Below are 24763 nucleotides of genomic sequence, written 5' to 3'. Positions count from 1 at the left end.
TGGCACCCCTTTCCCTATAGCATGCACTACTTTTACATAGGCCTCTGGAATGTAAACTCCTTTCAAATGGGATGATAAGAACGTGTTTTATCTTGAAAAGGGATGGGATTCTGTGATGACCTTCGCCATGTTTCTGAGGTCCATCTGGCTGTCCTCGTGTAAGGGCTACACAAACACCCAAATCAGACACTATGATTGCCCCATGTAAACAGAGTACCACGAAGCTTTGAAATCAAGCTGCCAAGTTGGCGACTACCTAGCTGGATGCCAGTCTGTTTCTGCTAGCTTGCTAACTTCTTATGGAATTGTCATGTTTAGCATGACAATGAATGAAAAGGAATTGGTTGGTAAGATAACAGACAGTTCTGGGACCAGGCTAGTGACTACCTCTAGGGGTTTGCAATGATGTAGAAATTGACAGCAAAAATGTAAGAGAAATTGCTAATAAAAACACGACACATAATTGACAAAGCGAAAACCAAGTGGGGGAAAAACAAAAATGGGTAAAAATATTACCTCAATAGCGTCTCTCTGCCTGCCACAGAATGACAATGTCTCTTAAGGGTCGTTCCATTTGAATTCAATACATTTTTGACCGCACGCCTTTTGAGTTGAACAAAACACTCCATACATATTTGCCCATGGTAAAATTGGTCAGAAAGTGACTTTTTCTACATAAAATGCCAAAACATTCAGAAGATAGAGGTGCTCAAAGTTTATGTCAATGTTTGGGCAAAATAAAGGCCGGTCCAGACGTCTGTGGACGTTGAAATCAAGGCTGGTTGAGACCGGACCAAAATGAGGTTGTCCAGACTTTTCAGACTATTTCTTTGACCACCAGACAACAGAAAGAAAACAGATTTCAACTGAACATAACAGTATGCCACTGGAATAGAGGACAGTAACAGACTCAACTGTGGTTTGTGACTACTATGATTTTCCTCATCCATTTTTCAGAAATTCTGTTAAAGATTTGGTAACAGAATTTTGCGTTTTAATCACTTAATAATTCATAAACATAATAGATATCTGTCAAACACTATAACTAATCAAACTTTTGTGAACTTTCATTATCCTCCCTCATGAAGGATAGAAATGAGAAAATATCTTAATGTGGATTTTTGGAAACTGAATTTCAAGGCACAAGACAAAGTTTCTTAAACCTACAGAAGGCATATTAGTTGGCAGGGGTCTTTGGGTCTACACCAAACTGGAAGTCTTCTGACTAGCTTGGAAAGACAGTACTGTGCAGTACCGAAGAGCCCTTACTGCTGCTCGATCATCCTATTTTTCTAACTTAATTGAGGAAAATAAGAACAATCCAATCCAATTTTTGATACTGTCGCAAAGCTAACTAAAAAGCAGCATTCCCCATGTGAGGATGACTTTCACTTTAGCAGTGATAAATTCATGAACTTCTTTGAGGAAAAGATTATGATTATTAGAAAGCAAATTACGGACTCCTCCTTAAATCTGCGTATTCATTCAAAGCTCATTTGTCCTGAGTCTACACAACTCTGCCAGGACCTAGGATCAAGAGAGACGCTCAAGTGTTTTAGTACTATATCTCTTGACACAATGATGAAAATAATCATGGCCTCTAAACCTTCAAGCTGCATACTGGACCCTATTCCAACTAAACTACTGAAAGAGCTGCTTCCTGTGCTTGGCCCTCCTATGTTGAACATAATAAACGGCTCTCTATCCACCGGATGTGTACCAAACTCACTAAAAGTGGCAGTAATAAAGCCTCTCTTGAAAAAGCCAAACCTTGACCCAGAAAATATAAACTATCGGCCTATATCGAATCTTCCATTACTCTCCAAATTTTTAGAAAAGGCTGTTGCGCAACAACTCACTGCCTTCCTGAAAACAAACAATGTATACAAAATGCTTCAGTCTGGTTTTAGACCCCATAATAGCACTGAGACGGCACTTGTGAAGGTGGTAAATTACATTTTAATGGCATCGGACCGAGGCTCTGCATCTGTCCTCGTGCTCATAGACCTTAGTGCTGCTTTTGATACCATCGATCACCACATTCTTTTGGAGAGATTGGAAACCCAAATTGGTCTACACGGACAAGTTCTGGCCTGGTTTATTTCTTATCTGTCGGAAAGATATCAGTTTGTCTCTGTGAATGGTTTGTCCTCTGACAAATCAACTGTAAATTTCGGTGTTCCTCAAGGTTCCGTTTTATTTTTTTTATTTTTTTATTTTATTTCACCTTTATTTAACCAGGTAGGCAAGTTGAGAACAAGTTCTCATTTACAATTGCGACCTGGCCAAGATAAAGCAAAGCAGTTCGACACATACAACGACACAGAGTTACACATGGAGTAAAACAAACATACAGTCAATAATACAGTATAAACAAGTCTATATACGATGTGAGCAAATGAGGTGAGATAAGGGAGGTAAAGGCAAAAAGGCCATGGTGGCAAAGTAGATACAATATAGCAAGTAAAACACTGGAATGGTAGATTTGCAATGGGAGAATGTGCAAAATAAAAATAATGGGGGTGCAAAGGAGCAAAATAAATAAATTAATTAAATACAGTAGGGAAAGAGGTAGTTGTTTGGGCTAAATTATAGGTGGGCTATGTACAGGTGCAGTAATCTGTGAGCTGCTCTGACAGTTGGTGCTTAAAGCTAGTGAGGGAGATAAGTGTTTCCAGTTTCAGAGATTTTTGTAGTTTGTTCCAGTCATTGGCAGCAGAGAACTGGAAGGAGAGGCGGCCAAAGAAAGTTTTAGGACCACTATTGTTTTCACTATATATTTTACCTCTTGGGGATGTTATTCGAAAACATAATGTTAACTTTCACTGCTATGCGGATGACGTACATTTCAATGAAACATGGTGAAGCCCCAAAATTGCCCTTGCTAGAAGCATGTGTTTCAGACATAAGGAAGTGGATGGCTGCAAACTTTCTACTTTTAAACTCAGACAAAACAGAGATGCTTGTTCTAGGTCCCAAGAAACAAAGAGATCTTCTGTTGAATCTGACAATTAATCTTAATGGTTGTACAGTCTCAAATAAAACTGTGAAGGACATCGGCGTTACTCTGGACCCTGATCTCTCTTTTGAAGAACATATCAAGACCATTTCAAGGACAGCTTTTTTCCATCTACGTAACATTGCAAAAATCAGAAACTTTCTGTCCAAAAATGATGCAGAAAAATTATTCCATGCTTTTGTCACTTCTAGGTTAGACTACTGCAATGCTCTACTTTCCGGCTACCCGGATAAAGCACTAAATAAACTTCAGTTAGTGCTAAATACGGCTGCTAGAATCCTGACTAGAACCAAAAAATTTGATCATATTACTCCAGTGCTAGCCTCTCTACACTGGCTTCCTGTCAAAGCAAGGGCTGATTTCAAGGTTTTACTGCTAACCTACAAAGCATTACATGGGCTTGCTCCTACCTATCTCTCTGATTTGGTCCTGCCGTACATACCTACACGTACGCTACGGTCACAAGACGCAGGCCTCCTAATTGTCCCTAGAATTTCTAAGCAAACAGCTGGAGGCAGGGCTTTCTCCTATAGAGCTCCATTTTTATGGAACGGTCTGCCTACCCATGTCAGAGACGCAAACTCGGTCTCAACCTTCCAAGTCTCTACTGAAGACTTATCTCTTCAGTGGGTCATATGATTGAGTGTAGTCTGGCCCAGGAGTGGGAAGGTGAATGGAAAGGCTCTGGAGCAACGAACCGCCCTTGCTGTCTCTGTCTGGCCGGTTCCCCTCTTTCCACTGGGATTCTCTGCCTCTAACCCTATTACAGGGGCTGAGTCACTGGCTTACTGGGGCTCTCTCATGCCGTCCCTGGAGGGGGTGCGTCACCTGAGTGGGTTGATTCACTGATGTGGTCATCCTGTCTGGGTTGGTTGGCGCCCCCCCGGGTTGTGCCGTGGCGGAGGTCTTTATGGGCTATACTCAGCCTTGTCTCAGGATGGTAAGTTGGTGGTTGAAGATATCCCTCTAGTGGTGTGGGGGCTGTGCTTTGGCAAAGTGGGTGGGGTTATATCCTTCCTGTTTGGCCCTGTCCGGGGGTGTCCTCGGATGGGGCCACAGTGTCTCCTGACCCATCCTGTCTCAGCCTCCAGTATTTATGCTGCAGTAGTTTATGTGTCGGGGGGCTAGGGTCAGTTTGTTATATCTGGAGTACTTCTCCTGTCCTATTCGGTGTCCTGTGTGAATCTAAGTGTGCGTTCTCTAATTCTCTCCTTCTCTCTTTCTTTCTCTCTCTCGGAGGACCTGAGCCCTAGGACCATGCCCCAGGACTACCTGACATGATGACTCCTTGCTGTCCCCAGTCCACCTGGCCGTGCTGCTGCTCCAGTTTTAACTGTTCTGCCTTATTATTATTCGACCATGCTGGTCATTTATGAACATTTGAACATCTTGGCCATGTTCTGTTATAATCTCCACCCGGCACAGCCAGAAGAGGACTGGCCACCCCACATAGCCTGGTTCCTCTCTAGGTTTCTTCCTAGGTTTTGGCCTTTCTAGTTTTTCCTAGCCACCGTGCTTCTACACCTGCATTGCTTGCTGTTTGGGGTTTTAGGCTGGGTTTCTGTACAGCACTTTGAGATATCAGCTGATGTACGAAGGGCTATATAAATAAATTTGATTTGATTCTTAATATTAGTGTTTTTATGTATTTTAGAATACCTTAAGACTTTCTGGTAGATGGTTTCTTGACCCCTTTTCCATCCATTTGACAAACATTCAAAGCCCTTGCTTATTCCTCATTTTTAGGATGGAAAATATTAGAAAGATTTATATATGCCTTAATTTAAGAAAAATGTTGACTTAGCTTTCATCTGACATGCTCCTATGAACTTCACATATTGCTGCTCATTTGTATTTTTTTACATGGAAATGACAGTAATCAATGAGTGGGAAAAACACTGGGGAAAATGGTGGGCCGTGGTGTGTGTTGTTGGCCAAACTTGTCTGTCATGTGAAGTATCCTGTGTCTGAGAGCGGGAGGGAGGTCAGGCATTTGTGTGAAGCACAGTGTACGGGCAGAGGAGGCAATTGCATCAATTGCACCATTAGGCAGAGGAGGCAATTGCATCAGGCCTCACATCATCAAGGGGCCTCGTGAGCTAGCTCGTTGATGATGTGCCATCAAGGGGCCTCATTCTGTCTTGCTTCAGCAGGTTGATTCAGCAGTAGCATAATCTGTGGGAAGCTTCAAAGTTGCAAAGGAAACAGGGAGGGATGGTTTGCCTGGCTACTGTACCCATGTTAATGAGGCCATGTTTTTTTCAAAAAATGAATTAATCCATACAGCAGAATAATAATGTATAATAGATGTTGGGTTGTCATTTGAAATACGTGCTACACCAGAAGTTAATGGTTATATGTAGGAGGAATGTATATGGTGGAGTCATGTATATGGTGGATATGAGCCATGGGCTTAGAGAGTTACTAAGTAAGGGAAAAGGCAATCAAATGGTTACAGTCACTGATAAGGGTGGATAGCTGTGGATTAGTGAGGAATGGGGGCCGAGGTCAGGTCACATGAAGAGAGAAGGAACCGTTTATTACCACATCACTTAACTTCCTGCCTAGGAACAAAGATGTAGTGTTTAGAGAAAAGGAGGAGACTCCGTCTAAAGGGCGTATAAATATATGCACTGGTGGAAACAGGTCTTTGTCTTTTCAGCTGTTTGACCCATTGGGTGAATAAACTTGGTTTGAGCTTTTCCTAGTTTTCTGTTAGTTTATTTAGAACCTAACATAGATCAATAATTTCTTAACATACATATATTTAATATCAATACCCTATAGATAAGGATTTCCTTTGACTACATATTCATAACTCATTCATTACACATCTATAAGCATTTAATGCTATGCGAGAGCTCATATTTTGGTATCTTAATAGATGCACCATTAAAAAAATATTGGCTGTGTCCTTCTGCCATACCAGTGATAATGATTATGCCTAAAGGCCAAACCACATTTAGAAAGTTATGCTGATATATAGACTTCACAATCCCATTTCCCATACCGGCCGGTATAGACCCCTGACTTACCATCTCACTGAGGTCAACAGTGCATGAAGATCACCACAGGGTTGAATACTCAGGGTAAATTTTACAGATCAAATCAGGTAGTTGAGGGTAACTCTTTTGTAACTCATTAACAGCCTTCCTCCATATCACAATTAAGTTAATGGTCTATAACACACACATGAAGCGGTCTATAACACACACATGAAGCGGTCTATAACGGTCTATAACACACACAGGAATGGTCTACAGTGTATGTATAAATTACATGCAGTCAAACTAAAGTCCAACCTTCTGTATTTTTCCATTCATAAAGCATTTACGGTTAACATTAAATTGTCTATGTATGAATTATACACAGTCAATGTACTGTCATTCCAATTTGACCATTCATAAAGAATGTATAAAGCATTTATAAACATGCCCCACTTATCAAAATTAATAGGACAGCACAGAATGTTAAAGGAAATATGAACATTATATTAACCTTTTCCAGACATAGAACAGAAAACAATGGAAAACAAATAATCCTACTATTAACATTTTTATGTTTGACTATTCTTAAATAGATTTAACAAATCAAAGAATTCAAATTCAATTCCCCATTTCAGAGTAAAAAGAACTAACACGGGGTGGTAAAGGAAGCTAGCATTTCCCTCTCATTCCTTAATGTAGCTAGCTAGCAAACAGCTAGCTAAGCCCCTGGCAATGTCAATACATTTTCCAACTAGGTCAATAAAACATTACAAAATCATCATAAAAGCTAATACAACCATCAAACATTTAGTTAAGAATGGTATCTATCTCACTATAAGAATTACATTGCACTTTTGCATATTACAAACTGGACAAATTAAGATCCAGAAACATCATGAATTTATTTTTCTTTTGGCTACACAGGATGTCACTTCCAGGGGATCTCTCGAATAGACAAAAAAACACACAAAAAATGTAACATTTAGATAAACTTTTTGTTATTTCATGACTGACATTTAGCTAAAATAGCAAAGATAGCAGCCAGAAGAACACTGGGCTGTCACCCGGAAGTGATTACACACTGGCATCTCATCTAATTCTCAGCAGTCCAAACAAAAGCAAATGGTTTCTGTCTCTTAATTTGTCTTGTTTTAAAAAAAACATTGTAATGTGTCAAAGACAATGTAAATAGTGAAATAACATTGTTAACTAAATGTTTCATGAATTTTATGATGATTAAAGTGTTGACATTCTGCCAGTGGCTTAGCAAGTTAGCTAGCAGCTAAATTAGTGAATAAGGGGGAAATGCTAGCTAGCTTTACCAGCCTGTGTCAGAATGTTTTACTAGAGTTGTGGACTCGAGTCACATGACTTGGACTCACGTCTGACTCAAGTCACAAATTTGATGATTTGAGACTTGACTTGTAGTCTCAAGACTCTGGATTCAACTTTGACTTGAGACTGATGATCAAGAATATGAACCGTTTACTTTGCAAGCTCACGAGCAAATGGGGCATCAAGCAACAATTACTAGCACTGGCCTTTTGGTATGTCCATTTTTGCTTGAAATGTATAATTTACTCATGAAGCTTGCATTTGGAATTTGTTGTTCATTTATTATTAACCCTACTGTGGCGATGATGCACCAAAGGCGCTTTGTTCTCTTGATGAAATGTTTGCTTGCACATGTTTAAATGTATATGTGGCAAATCTATATTCCATCTAATCCTACAATTATCGTTAGCATTTCATCCAGTACCGTTTATTGCAACACTTAGACATTTCTGTTTCATGTTTGATACATTTCCATTTCTTACCCTCTGAGTGGGTGCAATGTTTATAGCAAGACACATGAGGTAAAAGTTCAATGTATGGTTTCCATTGTTCATATTTCCCGAGTATGTCGGAGTGTGTCTGTGTCATTCTGGTTGTGCGTAATTGTGCGCATAGAAAAAGGCTACAGGGCCTGCATGCCACGCATAGGAGTCAGCACGTTGAAGAAAAAACTATTGTTCCATGTATGAATGGTGATTAAATATCATTAGGCTAACAATCATTAAGCTAAGTCTGATTAAGCCAATGTAACAATGCGTGTAGAAATTGCCTTTTACATTGTAGAACCAGTTTATTGATTGAAATTACCAATTGCCAAGATTAGATTGGTCAAATGGGAGCTCAAACAGGTACAGTTGAAGTCGGAAGTTTACATCCACTTAGGTTGGAGTCATTAAAACTTGTTTTTCAACCACACCACAAATTTCCTGTTAACAAATGTTACGTTCCCCAGTTTCTGTGTTGTGGTTTTGTATGTGTGTGTTTCAGGATGGCTTCCTGAAATTCCCCCAAGCAGGTGATTGGTCGGCCACATCGATGATTGGAGAGCTGACTCCGCACCTTCGTCAGGATAAAGCTGTATCCCATTAGACACCTTCTCCAGCTACATAAGCCAGTGCTCTGTTGCTTAGAAGAGAGCTGAGGGTTATATCATATGTTGGTTGTTTCTCAGAAAGAGATTTGATATGTACTATGTTAGTTGTTGCTGAGAGAGCTGATTGTTATGCCCTGAGTTTTATTATCAGTTTTTGTTGTGAAGTATATTGTATTTTTCTGTTTCATTTGTTCCCAGGGGGGAGGGGAAGGCACCTAGGGAGTGCTTAGGCATGAGGCTCGCGGGCATACATAACCCGTAGTATTCACTGTCTATGCGCACTAGGTAAGACCTGGGTGGACCACCCCCATGTATTTTGGTTAGTGCACCAGGTGGTGCTAAGTTAGGTAAGTAGTGGGTAAGCATTTACTTTCATTGCGTTGGTTCCGTCCAGCCCCTTTTCCCCATATTACCGTATGAAGGAAAAAGTAAATTCTCTGCTTTTTGTCATCCTTACTTGCACCTACAGTCCCATACATCTTTCACTCCACGAAGAGTTGAGTTTTAGCAGGTTTTTGCTTTCCCTCTTCCTAGAGGCGTACGTAACAACAAACTACTTTGTGCATGACACAAGTACTTTTTCCAACAATTGTTTACAGACAGATTATATCACTGTATCACAATTCCAGTGGGTCAGAAGTTTACATACATTAAGTTGACTGTGCCTCTAAACAGCTTGGAAAATTCTAAAAAATGATGTCATAGCTATAGAAGCTTCTGATAGGCTAATTGACATCATTTGAGTCAATTGGAGGTGTACCTGTGGATGTATTTCAAGGCCTACCTTCAAACTCAGTGTCCCTTTGCTTGACATCAAGGGAAAATCAAAAGAAATAAGCAGAGAAAAATAATTGTAGACCTCCACAAGCCTGGTTCGTCCTTCCGAGCAATATCCAAACGCCTAAAAGGTACCACGTTCATCTGTACAAACAATAGTACGCAAGGGAAAAAAACCTGGGACCACGCAGCCATCACCCTGCTCAGGAAGGAGATGCATTCTGTTTCCTAGAGATGAACGTACTTTGGTGCGAAAAGTGCAAATCATTCCCAGAACAACAGCAAAGGACCTTGTGAAGATGCTAGAGGAAACGGGTACAAAAGTATCTATAACCACAGTAAAACGAGTCCTATATAACCTGAAAGGCTGCTCAGCAAGGAAGAAGCCACTGATCCAAAACCTTAATAAAAAAGCCAGACAACGGTTTGCAACTGCACATGGGGACAAAGATCATACTTTTTGGAGAAATGTCCTCTGGTCTGATGAAACAAAAATAGAACTGTTTGGCCATAATGACCATCGTTATGATTGGAGGAAAAAGGGGGAGGTTTGAAAGCCAAAGAACACCATCACAACCGTGAAGCACAGGGGTGGCAGCATCATGTTGTGAGGGTGCTGAGGGTGCACTTCATAAAATAGATGGCATCATGAGATAATTTTCCTATCTCAAAGCTTGGTCGTAAATGGGTCTTCCAAATGGACAATGACCCCAAGCATACTTCCAAAGTTGTGGCAAAATGGCTTAAGGACAACAAAGTCAAGGTATTAGAGTGGCCATCACAAAGCCCTGACCTCAATCCTAAAGAAAATGTGTGGGCAGAACTGAAAAAGCGTGTGCGAGCAAGGAGGTACTACAAACCTACTCAGTTACTCCAGCTCTGTCAGGAGGAATGGGCCAAAATTCCCCCAACTTATTGTGGGAAGCTTGTGGAAGGCTACCCAAAACATTTGACCCAAGTTAAACAATTTATAAGCAATGCTACCAAATACTAATTGAGTATATGTAAACTTCTGACCCACTGGGAATGTGATGAAATAAATAAAAGCTGAAATAAATCACTACTATTATTCTGACATTGCACATTCTTAAAATAAAGTGGTGAACCTAACTGGCCTAAGACAGGGCATTTTTACTTGGATTAAATGTCAGGAATTGTGAAAAACTGAGTTTAAATGTATTTGGCTAAGGTGTATGTAAACTTCCGACTTCAACTGTACATATAAGCACTTGGCCCCTCCCAGGACCATACAATTATGGGAGACTGTGTAGTCTTGCCCTCCACAGTGCATTTGGAAAGTATTCAAACTCCTTCATTTTTTCCACATTTTTCCTTATTATAAAATGGATTAAATAAAACAATTCCTCATCAATTTACACACATTACCCAATAATGACAAAGCAAAAACAGGTTGTTAGAAATTGTTGCAAATTTATTCCAAATAAAAAACATACCTTATTTACAGTGCATTCGGAAAGTTACATTACATTTTGTTACGTTACAGCCTTATTCTAAAACGTATTTAACTGTTCCCCCCTCTTCAATCTACACACAATACCGCATAATGATTAAACAAAAACAGTTGTGTTGCAAATGTATTAAAAATAAAAAACTGAAATATCACATTTACAGAAGTATTCAGACCCTTCAGTCAGTACTCAGTACTGATGAAGCACCTTTGGCAGCGATTACAGCCTTGAGTCTTCTTGGGTATGACGCTACAGGCTTGGTACACCTGCATTTGGGGAGTTTCTCCCATTCTTCTCCACAGATCCTCTCAAGCTGTCAGGTTGCATGGGGAGTATCACTGTTGAGCTATTTCCAGGTCTCTCCAGAGATTTTCGATCGGGTTCAAGGCCGAGCTGTGCCTGGGCCACTCAAGGACATTCAGAGACTTGTCCTGAAGTCACTCCTGCGTTGTCTGCTTAGGGTCATAGTCCTGTTGGAAGGTGAACCGTCGCCCCAGTCTGAGGTCCAGAGCACTCTGGAGCAGGTTTTCATCAAGGATCTTTCTGTACTTTGCTCCGTTGATCTTTCCCTCGATCCTAACTATTCTCCCAGTCCATGCCGCTGAAAAACATCCCCACAGCATGATGCTGTCACCACCATGCTTCACCGTAGGGATGGTGCCAGGTTTCCTGCAGATGTGACGCTTGGCATTCAGGCCAAAGAGTTCAATCTTGGTTTCATCAGACCAGAGTCTTGTTTCTCATGGTCTGAGCGTCCTTTAGGTGCCTTTTGGCAAACTCCATGTGGGCTGTCATGTGCCTTTTACTGAAGAGTGGCTTCCGTCTGGCCACTCTACCATAAAGGCCTGATTGGTGGAGTGCTGCAGAGATGGTTGTCCTTCTGGAAGTTTCTCCCCTCTCCAGATTAACTCTGGAGCTCTGTCAGAGTGACCATTGGGTCACCTCCCTCACCAAAGTCCTTCTCCCTCGATTGCACAGTTTTGCCGGGCAGCCAGCTCTAGGAAAAGTCTTGGTGGTTCCAAACTTCTTCCATTTAAGAATGATGGGGGCCACTGTGTTCTTGGGGACCTTCAATACTACAGAAATGTTTCGGTACCCTTACCCCGATCTGTGCCTTGACACGGTCCTGTCTCGGGAGCTCTACGGACAATTCCTTCGATCTCATGGCTTGGTTTTTGCTCTGACATGCACCTTATATAAACAGGTGTGTGCATTTTCAAATCATGTCCAATAAATTTACCACAGGTGGACTCCAATCAAGTTGTAGAAACATCTGAAGGATGATCAATGGAAACAGGAAGCACCTGAGCTGAATTTCGAGTCTCATTGAAAAGGGTCTGAAAACGTAGGTATTATTAAGGTATTAGAAATTACATTAAATTGGCCTCCAGGTGGCACAGTGGTTAAGGGCGCTGTACTGCAGCGCCAGCTGTGCCATCAGAGTCCCTGGGTTCGCGCCCAGGCTCTGTCGTAACCGGCCGCGACCGGGAGGTCCGTGGGGCGACGCACAAAACCCGTCGTCCGGGTTAGGGAGGGATTGGTCGGTAGGGATCTCCTTGTCTCATCGCGCACCAGCGACTCCTGTGGCGGGCCGGGCGCAGTGTGCGCTAGCCAAGGTTGCCAGGTGCACGGTGTAGCCTCCGACACATTGGTGCGGCTGGCTTCCGGGTTGGATGCGCGCTGTGTTAAGAAGCAGTACGGCTGGTTGGGTTGTGTATCGGAGGACGCATGACATTCAGCCTTCGTCTCTTTCCTAGCCCGTACGGGAGTTGTACTACAACAATTGGATACCACGAAATTGGGGAGGAAAAAGGGGGAATTTTTTTTTTTTAAATACATTAAATTGACTGCATAGAATTCAGTTTGCATTATTAAAACATGCAAACTGCCACTGATCTATAATTACCATTAAATGCTTAGATATAAATGCTTTATGAATGGAAAAATAGATTACTTTCCTTTGAGTTCATAGAATTTATACATAGACCAGAGTTCAGGTGGGCCTTTTGCACTTCAGCCACCAAAGGGAAAGGAGGGGTGTTCAATAACAAAATTACTAAAATCATGAGAAGGGCTTACAAAGAAACACTTCCAAAAGGACTAATTCGAGGTAGAAAGGAGTTGGAGCACTCAACAACAAAAAAGCTGAGATGGATTAAAGTGAGCGAAAATAAATCAATTGTACAGGATGTGAATAGGCGACTGACGTTTCGACATCAAGCTGACATCTTCCTCAGAGTGACCTGACCATTGCACTTAGCTCTTGTTTATAGCCTAGTGGCCCATTGAGACACAACAATGTAAGAAAATAATCATTAGACACTCTGGATGCTAAGAGGCTAAACTCTGATTTTTCACTATCCTCATTTCTATAATGTTGTTGCGTAGATTTGACCTGTCTCTGGATTCAAAGATACCCAAATGTCACCTGAATATTTGGACATTGCCTATTTATTTGACCTTTATTTAACTAGGCAAGTCAGTTAAGAACAAATTCTTATATACAATGACGGCCTACCGGGGAACAGTGGGTTAACTGCCTTGTTCAGGGGCAGAACGACAGATACTTACCTTTACCCCTATTAACAAGACACACCATTTCTCTTATTATTAGCATTATTTTGTGCTGTAATTTGCCATTTACCTTGAACCATATTATCATTATTATCTTCTTAGATTCTAACATTTGTTTAACATTAATTTTCTTTAGTAGAGAAGTAGTGGTTTCCCAAACTCGGTCCTGGGGCCTGCCATAGATGCACGTTTTGGTTTTTGCCCCGGCACTACATAGCTCATTCAAATAATCAAAGCTTGATGAGATGGTTATTTGAACCAGCTATGTAGTGCTAGGGCTAATGCCTAAACGTGCACCCATGGGGGCCCCAGGATTGAGTTTGGGAAACCCTAAGAAGTAATTCAACCCCCTGTCAATGCATGTTAGAATCACCTTTGGCAGACACCTTTGGAATCACCTTTGGAAGTAAGTCTCTAAGAGCTTTCCACACTAGCATTGTTACCCATTATTCTTTTCAAAATTCTTCAAACTCTGTCAAATTTGTTGTTGATCATTGTTATTGAACCATTTTCAGGTCTTGCCATAGTTTTGACTTAAATATGCTATAAAATCTAACTCGGCCACTCAGGAACATTCACTGTCTTCTTGGTAAGCAACGCCACTGTAGATTTGGCCTTGTGTTTTAAGTTATTGTCCTGCTGAAAGGTGAATTCATCTCCCAGTGTCTGGTGGAACCAGGTTTTCCTCTAGGATTTTGTCTGTGCTTAGCTCCATTCCGATTCTTTTTTATCCTGAAGAACTCCCCAGTCCTTAACGATTACAAGCATACCCATAACATGATGCAGGCACCACTATGCTTAAAAATATGGAGAATGGTAGGCTTGGGTGGTATACTGTATATACCGGGGTATTTTGAAATAGCCACAGGATAGATTTTCAATGACGTCAATACCATTAAAACAATTTCTTTTAAGTTTTTCACAAAATGTTTATATTTGTAGCTACCTTTTAAGTAAATACCTGCAGTCAAATTGTGCAATACATTAGGAGATAAAGCAGATTGCATTCTTAATTTCACCGGTCACATTATTTCACATTATGAAGCATACCGTAGTTCCCCAGAACAGTTGTGAGCCAATCACGGGTTTGTTCGTAAATAGCACAACAGGAGAAAGCAGGAGCAGGTGAGTCCAGCTATGTATTGTCAGGGGTCACATTTTATATTGAGTCAACAGTGTTATTTGCTTCAATAAACTGATCAGGGACGTGCAACTATAGTTTTCCTTCACATAAATTACATTAGTGCAACACATTCGGCAGTAAGTTGCTTCATTTTCATCAGATGACAACAGAAGTGCAAAGCTATTTGGTTGTCAGCCTCACAACTAAATTAGTTTACAATGAAAAAGCAAGGTATTTTTTAGCAAAAACAATGCATGGCCATAATATTTCAAATGTTTGTCATTAAAAAAATGTGGCCAGTTACATTTCCTAATGTTTTGTTTAAGCTGGCATTTTACCTGAGAAAGGTAGGCTGGCACACTGATAAAAGCACCAGAGAAAAGTAGCTACACATCAGTCAGAGCACTGTCTGCTGATAGAATGCCCTTCGTGAATTATCATCCGAGTGGAAAAGTGCAAACGAAGCACAAAATTTGTCTGATGCTGAGCAGAAGTTACAATAAGAAGAATTTTAGTTCTGTGTAGATTTCCTGTGTGAAAAACGAAGAATTATGCATTAATGTGACCCCTAAGTTTAACTTGCTAGTTATCTAAGTAAGTGGCTGAATTAATAAGGTGACGGGGCATCGTATTGTGTTAACCTTCTGCTGTGTTGGAGAAGTCAAAGCCCTTTGGATGAGTTATCTGTACAGCTGCCACTGCTATCTTTTGATTTCCTTGTGTTTTTTCTCCTCTCTGTTCTCAGCCAGTCTGCTCCTCCCCCATCTTCTCCGGTGTACACGTCCACCATCTTCTCTGAGCAGAGCAGGCAGACCAAACTCAATACTCCACACAGTCAAAGCGAGTGTATACATGCTGCTGCAGAGCCAGTACTGTTCTTCCTTCAGACAAGCATACATCAAAACTTTGTTCATTTGCACAATGTCTCTCATTCACATCGCTTGTATATGTCCAAACTCACAGAACATGCCATTCAATAGCTCCTACCTGTATATGTATAACTTTATGAGCTTACCTGTCTTCGCAATTTGTTGATTTAAGTTAGCATATTTAGCTAGCAGCCTCCATGGAAATTCACTATTACTTGTGCTATTTTTGTTAGCATTCTGGTAAGACGCCCAATGGGCGTTTTTTGCGTAATACTGTAAATCCCAGGATGAGAGAAGGATGGTATGACAATATGCAAATCTGGCTACCGCCCAACCCTAGAGAGTGGTACTTAGTAATGTGTTGTATTGGATTTGCCTCAAACAAAACACGTTGTATTCAGGACACAAAGTGAATTGCTTTGACACATTTTATTGCAGTATTACGTTAGTGCCTTGTTGCAAACAGGATGCATGTTTCGGAATATTTTTATTATGTACAGGCTTCCTTATTTTCACCCTTGTCAATTAGGTTAGTATTGTGGAGTAAGAACAGTGTTGTTGATCCATCCTCGCTTTCTTCTATCACAGCCATTAAACTCTGTAACTGTATTAAAGTCACCATTGGACTCATGGTGAAATCCCTCAGTGGTCTCCTTCCTCTCTGGCAACTGAGTTAGGAAGGACGCCTGCATCTTTGTAGTGAATGGGTGTATAGATACACCATCCAGTGTAATTAATAACTTCACCATGCTCAAAGGGATATTCAAGGTCAAGTCACCTGTTCGCATCCTGTCCACTGGACTAAAGTGAGATAAAATAAACCAATCCCTACTTTGTTGTTGTGTGCTCTAACTTTCTACCTCAAATTAGTCATTTTGGAAGTTTTTCTTGGAAAGCCCTTCAAATACATAGACCCAACTTAGGCCTAATTGTGATGTGGCGGAGGGCTGTTAATGAGTTACGAATGAGTCGATGACCCTCAAACTACACAATTTTATTCAACAAAATGTACCCTGAGGATTCAACCCTGTGGTGATCTTCATGCACCATTGGCCTCAGATAGAAGAATAAGGTAAGTCATGGGCCTATACCGGCAGGTGGGGAGAATGGGGGTAATACAGGCCATATATCAGCATGATTTTCTAAATGTCATTCGGCCTTTTGGCATTTTTACTAACACTTCTATGGCAGAAGTACACTTGTGAGAACAGCCATAACGATGACACTACGCTCTCATTATAATGATGCATCTATTAAGATATCTAAATATGAGCTCTTGCATAGCATGACATGAAAGTGCTATAGATATGCTATGGATATTTTTCATTAACCTTTCATTATGCGGTTGGGACCTGTTAAACCACATTCATGAAATTCTTATAGATGTGTAATAAATGTGTTATATGATCCAAGTTTCTCATAATAGTAGAAATAAGTGTCATTAATCACCCACGGACTGGTTCACAATAATGGAATATTCCACCCTGACAGAGTTACCATGCATTGTTTCCCGCGATAGGATTGGAAACGTGACTTTTATTGAAATTAAGCTGCAGCAGTGAGGCGCTTTCAAAGCAGGGCAGAGAAAAGGACAAATAAACTAGACTTATTTTTAACTGAAAAATGTCCTAAGTCGATGCATTTTTTAGGAAAAAGACAGGTGCTGCTGATTATACTGCCATCGTCATTGAGGCAGAGGACATGTATGTGTAGCCCATGTATTTGATGCTGTCTGGCCAAAAAGAGTTTACTCCTCTTTTTGCCAGACAGCATCAGATACATGGCCTACATATAGTAAGACAGAGGTGTGCTGTTCCGTTCGCTCTGAAGTTTTTTCCGGAATTGAAGAAGAGTTGGCATTGAACTTTGAATTGAAGGAGAGTTGGTAGGTGCACAGTGCACAGATTATTATTGTCGCACCGGTCGCACCGGTCAGGATTGGGGTTGATTGATGCTCAATGTTCAATTAAAATCTCCCTACCATCATAACTAAGCCAATATGACAGCAATGTCAATGATAATTCACAAATCACCTTGATTGGAAGTACACAACACACTCCCTGCCTCTGTCATGAGCAGTCCGGCCGTTACCGAGAACTACATTAGCATTAGAAAAAAAAGAAAATGTCTTGCCCCAACCTGGCTCAATATCTACGTGTTGGATAAGAACAAGATTAAAGCGTCCATAAAGTGACCATTAGACTTGCCATCTTTCAGACTGCATACATTTGTGCAACAGCTTTAATTACACTTCTAATGTATCGCTCTCAAGTGCTCATTCCTGTCTATTAAGAACCAACGCTGTGGTAACTTTTGTAGCATTTCTGACAATGCTAACATCTTTTTTTAGCCGAAGCTCAGTTCTAAATCCGGGACCAGCAACTCAGTTGCTGCCCAACAGTACAGCTGTTTGCACCAGGCTGCCAGGCATAATAAGTGTATACGAACAAACCTAGGCTACTGTAGCTAGCTAGCTATATGGTGGTATTCAAGCTGAGGGTAATCAATAAATGCAAACAGATATTTTCATTAACTACGTAGGTAGCTCGATAATATGAGCTTGCTTGCCCAAAGTCCAGCAGCTAGCCTCTGTAGCTAGCTAACACCAGTCAGCTGAATGCTAGTTAGCTCATTTTCCCCCAACATCTGACACCCCCTAACTTCAGACACTCTCTAGTGGCTTGAGGGTGAAATCACCTCAAGCTCAACATTTAAATGAACTGGAAAATAACGGTAAGTTTGCAACTAAAGACACCCTTCAAGCTAGCTGACCACCAATTTTCATTGCATTTATATACAGTGACTTGCGAAAGTATTCGGCCCCCTTGAACTTTGCGACCTTTTGCCACATTTCAGGCTTCAAACATAAAGATATAAAACTGTATTTTTTTGTGAAGAATCAACAACAAGTGGGACACAATCATGAAGTGGAACGACATTTGTTGGATATTTCAAACTTTTTTAACAAATCAAAAACTGAAAAATTGGGCGTGCAAAATTATTCAGCCCCTTTACTTTCAGTGCAGCAAACTCTCTCCAGAAGTTCAGTGAGGATCTCTGAATGATCCAATGTTGACCTAAATGACTAATGATGATAAATACAATCCACCTGTGTGTAATCAAGTTTCCGTATAAATGCACCTGCACTGTGATAGTCTCAGAGGTCCGTTAAAAGCGCAGAGAGCATCATGAAGAACAAGGAACACACCAGGCAGGTCCGAGATACTGTTGTGAAGAAGTTTAAAGCCCGGATATGGATACAAAAAGATTTCCCAAGTTTTAAACATCCCAAGGAGCACTGTGCAAGCGATAATATTGAAATGGAAGGAGTATCAGACCACTGCAAATCTACCAAGACCTGGCCGTCCCTCTAAACTTTCAGCTCATACAAGGAGAAGACTGATCAGAGATGCAGCCAAGAGGCCCATGATCACTCTGGATGAACTGCAGAGATCTACAGCTGAGATGGGAGACTCTGTCCATAGGACAACAATCAGTCGTATATTGCGCAAATCTGGCCTTTATGGAAGAGTGGCAAGAAGAAAGCCATTTCTTAAAGATATCCATAAAAAGTGTTGTTTAAAGTTTGCCACAAGCCACCTGGGAGACACACCAAACATGTGGAAGAAGGTGCTCTGGTCAGATGAAACCAAAATTGAACTTTTTGGCAACAATGCAAAACGTTATGTTAGGCGTAAAAGCAACACAGCTTATCACCCTGAACACACCATCCCCACTGTCAAACATGGTGGTGGCAGCATCATGGTTTGGGCCTGCTTTTCTTCAGCAGGGACAGGGAAGATGGTTAAAATTGATGGGAAGATGGATGGAGCCAAATACAGGACCATTCTGGAAGAAAACCTGATGGAGTCTGCAAAACACCTGAGACTGGGACGGAGATTTGTCTTCCAACAAGACAATGATCCAAAACATAAAGCAAAATCTACAATGGAATGGTTCAAAAATAAACATATCCAGGTGTTAGAATGGCCAAGTCAAAGTCCAGACCTGAATCCAATCGAGAATCTGTGGAAAGATCTGAAAACTGCTGTTCACAAATGCTCTCCATCCAACCTCACTGAGCTCGAGCTGTTTTGCAAGGAGGAATGGGAAAACATTTCAGTCTCTCGATGTGCAAAACTGATAGAGACATACCCCAAGCGACTTACAGCTGTAATCGCAGCAAAAGGTGGCGCTACAAAGTATTAACTTAAGGGGGCTGAATAATTTTGCACGCCCAATTTTTCAGTTTTTGATTTGTTAAAAAAGTTTGAAATATCCAATAAATGTCGTTCCACTTCATGATTGTGTCCCACTTGTTGATTCTTCACAAAAAAATACAGTTTTATATCTTTATGTTTGAAGCCTGAAATGTGGCAAAAGGTTGCAAAGTTCAAGGGGGCCGAATACTTTCGCAAGGCACTGTATCTATATCTATATCTATATATATACACATACACGCACACATGTAATACACGTGTGTATATATAAATATACACACACACACACACACATTTTGTGGGACACGCTGTACTTTGGTCAAATTGTCACGCTGCTACCTTACAATGCATGCAATGGGCTTCTGCAAAACTAGACAGCTAGCTACTCCATAGTCCAAGCTATGGTAAGAGCTAGCCATATTTCACTGTCAGACAGAACACAACTCAAACTGCTGAGAAGACAAATTACTAGCTAAAGTTACATGTAAACAAACAGCACCTCTGCACTGAATCCTGTGTGAAGAGGTCGAAATAAAAGTTACAATAGCACTACCAATGACAGACTTCGGTTGCATTTTTTTAAAATCAGGCTTTGCATGTGGAAATGTTGTATAATACACCTTTAACTAGAGACTTCCCCTTAAAACCAACGAATCCCTTTAAAAACAGGCCTGTGGGGCATCAATTTGAGTCAGAAGCATTCATTCTAATGTCAATTGACTACAAGGTGTAAATAAGCTCATTTTGTTCATAAAGTCAGTCTTGTCTAAAACGGAGTTTGGAACATCAGTAAGTCACAACGAGTAAATGAAGGTTGGGTTTGGATTACGATTATGTCAAAAAAATCATGCCCCCCTTTGCCAAACTCCAAGTGCAAATCACCCCTTGTTTAATCGCCCCCAATGCAAAAGATCGCAGCCCTATAAGGATTGACCAACTATGGTTTGCATGCCCTGCCAAAAGACCCTATCATGCAGAACAGGTGTTTGGAGTTTGTTGGTCCCCAGTGCAGTGGTGGTAAGTATACAGGTAGCTAGACCGTAAACTGCTGGTTATGTATATTTGAAAAGTTGTATAAAGAAATACCAGGGATGATAAATTGGCCCAGCATCGCCTGGGTTAGGGGAGGGTTTGGCCGGCTGGGATGTCCTTGTCCCATCGCGCTCTAGTGACTCCTTGTGGCAGCCGGGCGCATGCACGCTGACTTCAGTAGGCAGCTGTACAGTGTTTCCTCCGACACATTGGTGCGGCTGGCCTCCCAGGTTAAGCGAGCAGTGTCAAGAAGCAGTGCAGCTTGGCAGGGTTGTGTTTCAGAGGATGCAAGGCTCTCGACCATCGCCTCTCCCAAGTCTGTACGAGAGTTGCAGCGATGGGACAAGACTTTAACTACCAATTGGATTTCATGAAATTGGGGGGAAAGGGGGCGGGGAAGTACCCAAAAAAATTGCATTCCTATTTTTCTTCTGTGTATGTGTATATTTCTACACACACAACACCTTCCTAATATTGAGTTGCACCCCCTTTTGCCCTCAGAACAGACTCAATTAGTCGGGACATAGATTTTTCATGGTTTCGAAAGTGTTCCCCAGGGATGCTGGCCCATGTTGGCTCCAATGCGTCCCACAGTTGTGTCAAGTTGGCTGGATGTCCTTTGGATGGTGGACCATTCTTTTTACACACGGGAAAACAGCAGCATTGCAGTACGAAACACACTCAAACTGGTGTGCCTGGCACCTACTACCATACCCCATTCAAAGACACTTAAATATTTTGTTTTGTCCATTCACACACTGAATGGCAAACATACACAACCCATGTCTCAAGGCTTAAAAATACTTATTGAACCTGTCTCCTCCCCTTCATCTACACTGATTGAAGTGGATTTAACAAGTGACATCAATAAGGGATCATATCTTTCACCTGGATTCATCTGATCAGTCTGTCATGGAAAGGTGTTCCTAATGTTATGTATACGGTGTATAGATCATTGTATGTATTTTTAGATATGGCCTACAGTAAATGTGTATTATTGTAGCGTCACCATCTTTACTGAAAAAATAAATACAAATACACACAATGTTAAGCTACATATTCATTTGAAGGCGTTAATGAGCTGCCCATTGATCAGCACAGCAATTAATAAAACAGGACTGTGTTTGCAAAACACGTCAATATTACACAGGTAAGCTAAAGGTGACAGAAATCAGGCAGACAGACCGTGTCTATAGTCCTCTATATAGGAGTGACTGTGTCCAACACACCGACACCTGGTGTTATGTTGGGCACCTACTGACCCAGGTTTGAATCCTAAGCAACCTGAATACACATTGTTTAAAGTACAATAGACCAACATACCTACAGTAGTTGGTTAAAGCTGTGTGCTGGAAATGGTTGGTTAACGCTGTGCGCTGGAAATCTTTGGTACAGCATGGGTGGAGTAGACTAGGCATTGTGGCTATGTTCTGGCCCCTGACCATCTATTACTACATAAAATAAGGCCGCAGCTGAATATAGTTGCCTACCACTACTATGGAATGCATCGGCTGTACCTGCTGCTACAATACAGAGTACAGACAGGAAGGCACCATCCGACAGGCATCACCATCCAACCCCAATGATTATTAGATTCGTTACGATGTAGACTATAGGCCTATCGGGGAATAATGTTCCAGGCAATCATGCTCCAAACAGAATTATGTTTTTCTTGTCTCCCCTTTAACTGTCAATATGTGTATCCCACAAGTTGAATCGCTGCCACCGGAGCAACCAAACAGATAGACCAACCTGCTCTTTTCGCTTTTGCCAGCGACCGCATGGGCTTTCCTCCAGGATTTCACTCTCATCTTCACTCTCCTCCTCCTTCCCCTCGGACCCTGAATTGCTCTCCGGGACAGACATAGTCATTGTATTCCGTTTTTATTGTTATTTCCCAGTTGGTTTCACTCGAATGTAGCGCAAATGTCTATGTAGTCTAGAATCCCGACGACACAGCTATAGTAAAGAGCTCAACACATCTTGCTGTGAGCACAGGGGTAAACCTTAGCAGTCAAAAATAAAGGTTTCATTAAAACACCTTCAAAATGTACGCCTGATAAAGTTCAAATAAAAAGCTTCAATAAATGATATAATAGTCGTGTTAATAGGTTAACCGAGGGGAAATATTATAGTCCAGTTTGGCGCGCTCAACTGCATGCAAAATAGATTGCGAAATGTTGCTCCTACTATCCGTATTCACAGATGAAGAGCTAAATCATGTGTATGGAAAAAATATGTAGGAAAAAAGTTGTTCTTCCGTTGCCTCCTTTTGTTTCGTTAATTATCTCTCCCATTGACCGTATAAAGTATATATTTTTTTACATCTCCTAACACCATGCGTCATTGTTGTTGTTGGTTAATTCGCTTCTTCTTCTGTGAATTTTATATGGCGGTTGGCAACCAACTTTAAGTGGAACTATCGCCACCAGCTGGACTGGAGTGTGGACCACAGACAGTGAAGGTCTAAATCCTACCCAATAATCAAATCTCCAGAAGAAAAGAAAATACATAATTAAATACTACAACTCCCGAAGATTTCCCCGGCAGTTCACTTAATCCTGGCTTTTCAACCCCGTTACTCCTCAAATCCAATAACAATCGCTCTCTTTCCCTCACATATTTCTGGCACTGAAATAGAACATGTTCCACTGTCTCCATCTTCTCCTGACAATGATCTTACGCAGGTGTCTTCCCTTTCTCTCCCTGTTCCACAACTCTTGCCATTTGTTTTTAACCACTGTTCTTATTAACCTCTTGGCTTCTACTTTACGGATGTATGATTCTATCTCAACATTAGGATGTTTAAGAGCCTGCTTGGCTATAACATACACATCCTCATTCCCCTCTACTCCCACATGAGCTGGTACCCAAATACCTCCACCTGTTTCACCCCATACAAGCACTGCAAAATCTCATACAATACATCCTGTCTGCTCTGAGACATACATTTATTTAAGATCATCTGTGCTGCACAAGAGTCAGAGCAGATTGAATCCAAGATGGCGTAGCAGTCAGACGTCTTTGTCCTGTCATGTCCCTTGTATATATCTTTTACACCTTTTTCTTCGCATATCTTTTTAAAATATTTTCCTAAACCTCAACTTCTAAATACTCTCCTGCAACCCACCTCACCCAATGTGGCGTGGATCTATTTTTTTCCCTAAAGTATTTCTATTTACTTCGGATCTGGAATCCCTCAACTGAAGCTAGCCAGCTAACTACCTACCAGCTATCAGTCAGCAAACCACTGCTAGCAGTCATCAGCTAACGGAAAGCATGGAAAGCTCTCGCCAGTTCGAACAACGTGACTCAAACAAGAGCATAACGGACCTATTGTTTGTTTTTTTCCCCATATCCCCGGATTCCTACTGCAAACTCTGAACATTTTCATCTGGATCTTCGCAACTAGCTAACCGCAATCCCGGGTGACTACTCCTGGCTAGCGTTTCGATCCCGGAGCAAGCACCAATTAGCCTGAAGAGGCTCCTGTGCTACCACCGAAGTCCACTCCTGGGCTACAATATCCGGACCCCTTCTACTGCCGGTACAAGGCACGGAACCCCGCTGATCCTCTACAACTGGAATACCGACATAATCTGTCCGAGGATTCCAACAGGTCCCTCAGGCGCGACGCCCGCCGAAGGCCCATTCTGCTAACTGCGGTCAACTAGCTACCTAGAGCTACTTGGAACCCTACTAATTCCACGACTGGTCTATCGACATCACCCCGCGAAGAGGCAAAAACAGACTTACCCCCATCGCGACGTCCCCCAAAGGCAAACTTCCTAGCACCGGTCTGTTAACTTCTAGAAGGCGTGCCCCGGTCTGCTAACTGTTAGCCCCGGTCTGCCATCTGCTTGCTTGCTAATCCGGTCTGCTAACTGCTAGCTTGTTTAGCCCCGGCCTACTAACTGTTAGCTTGTTAGCATCGGCCTGCTAACTGTCTGAATCGCCGTGTCCCCAGTCAGCCCAACCACTCACTGGACCCATATGTTCACTTGGCTACGCATGTCTCTCTCTAATATCAATATGCCTCGTCCATTACTGTCCTGGTTAGTAATCACTGTCTTATTTCACTGTAGAGCCTCTAGCCATGTTGTTCCACTTCCTACATATGCGATGACATCACCTGGTTTAAACGTCTCTAGAGACTATATCTCTCTCATCATTACTCAATGGTTAGGTTTACCGCCAATGTACTCACATCCTACCTTACCTTTGTCTGTGTGGGCATTCTAGTTTTCAATTTCTTTGTTGGCCGG

The 24763-nt window shown here is 41.5% G+C and overlaps 1 protein-coding gene across 2 annotated transcripts in view; it reads right to left on the bottom strand.

Annotated features, from left to right (window-relative positions):
• LOC110535653 (nuclear receptor-binding protein 2) overlaps positions 1–24395 on the bottom strand; it is a 79610-nt gene extending 55215 nt beyond the window's left edge. The window contains exon 1 of one of the 2 annotated variants that reach the window (XM_090190008.1): positions 24255–24395. In XM_090190008.1, the coding sequence (XP_090046134.1) occupies positions 24255–24260 (6 nt within the window). In that variant the 5' untranslated portion in view covers positions 24261–24395. Of the gene's footprint in view, positions 1–22250; positions 22900–24254 lie in introns of those variants that run through there. The other variant, XM_021620781.3, reaches the window with a different exon arrangement.
• Positions 24396–24763: the final 368 nt, after the last annotated feature.

This window comes from Oncorhynchus mykiss, chromosome 11 (genome assembly GCF_057628025.1).
Source record: "Oncorhynchus mykiss isolate SJ-2025 chromosome 11, ASM5762802v1, whole genome shotgun sequence".
NCBI lineage: Eukaryota > Metazoa > Chordata > Actinopteri > Salmoniformes > Salmonidae > Oncorhynchus > Oncorhynchus mykiss.
Note: the sequence above shows the minus strand (reverse complement) of the source record. Positions and strands in the feature narration are given on the sequence as shown.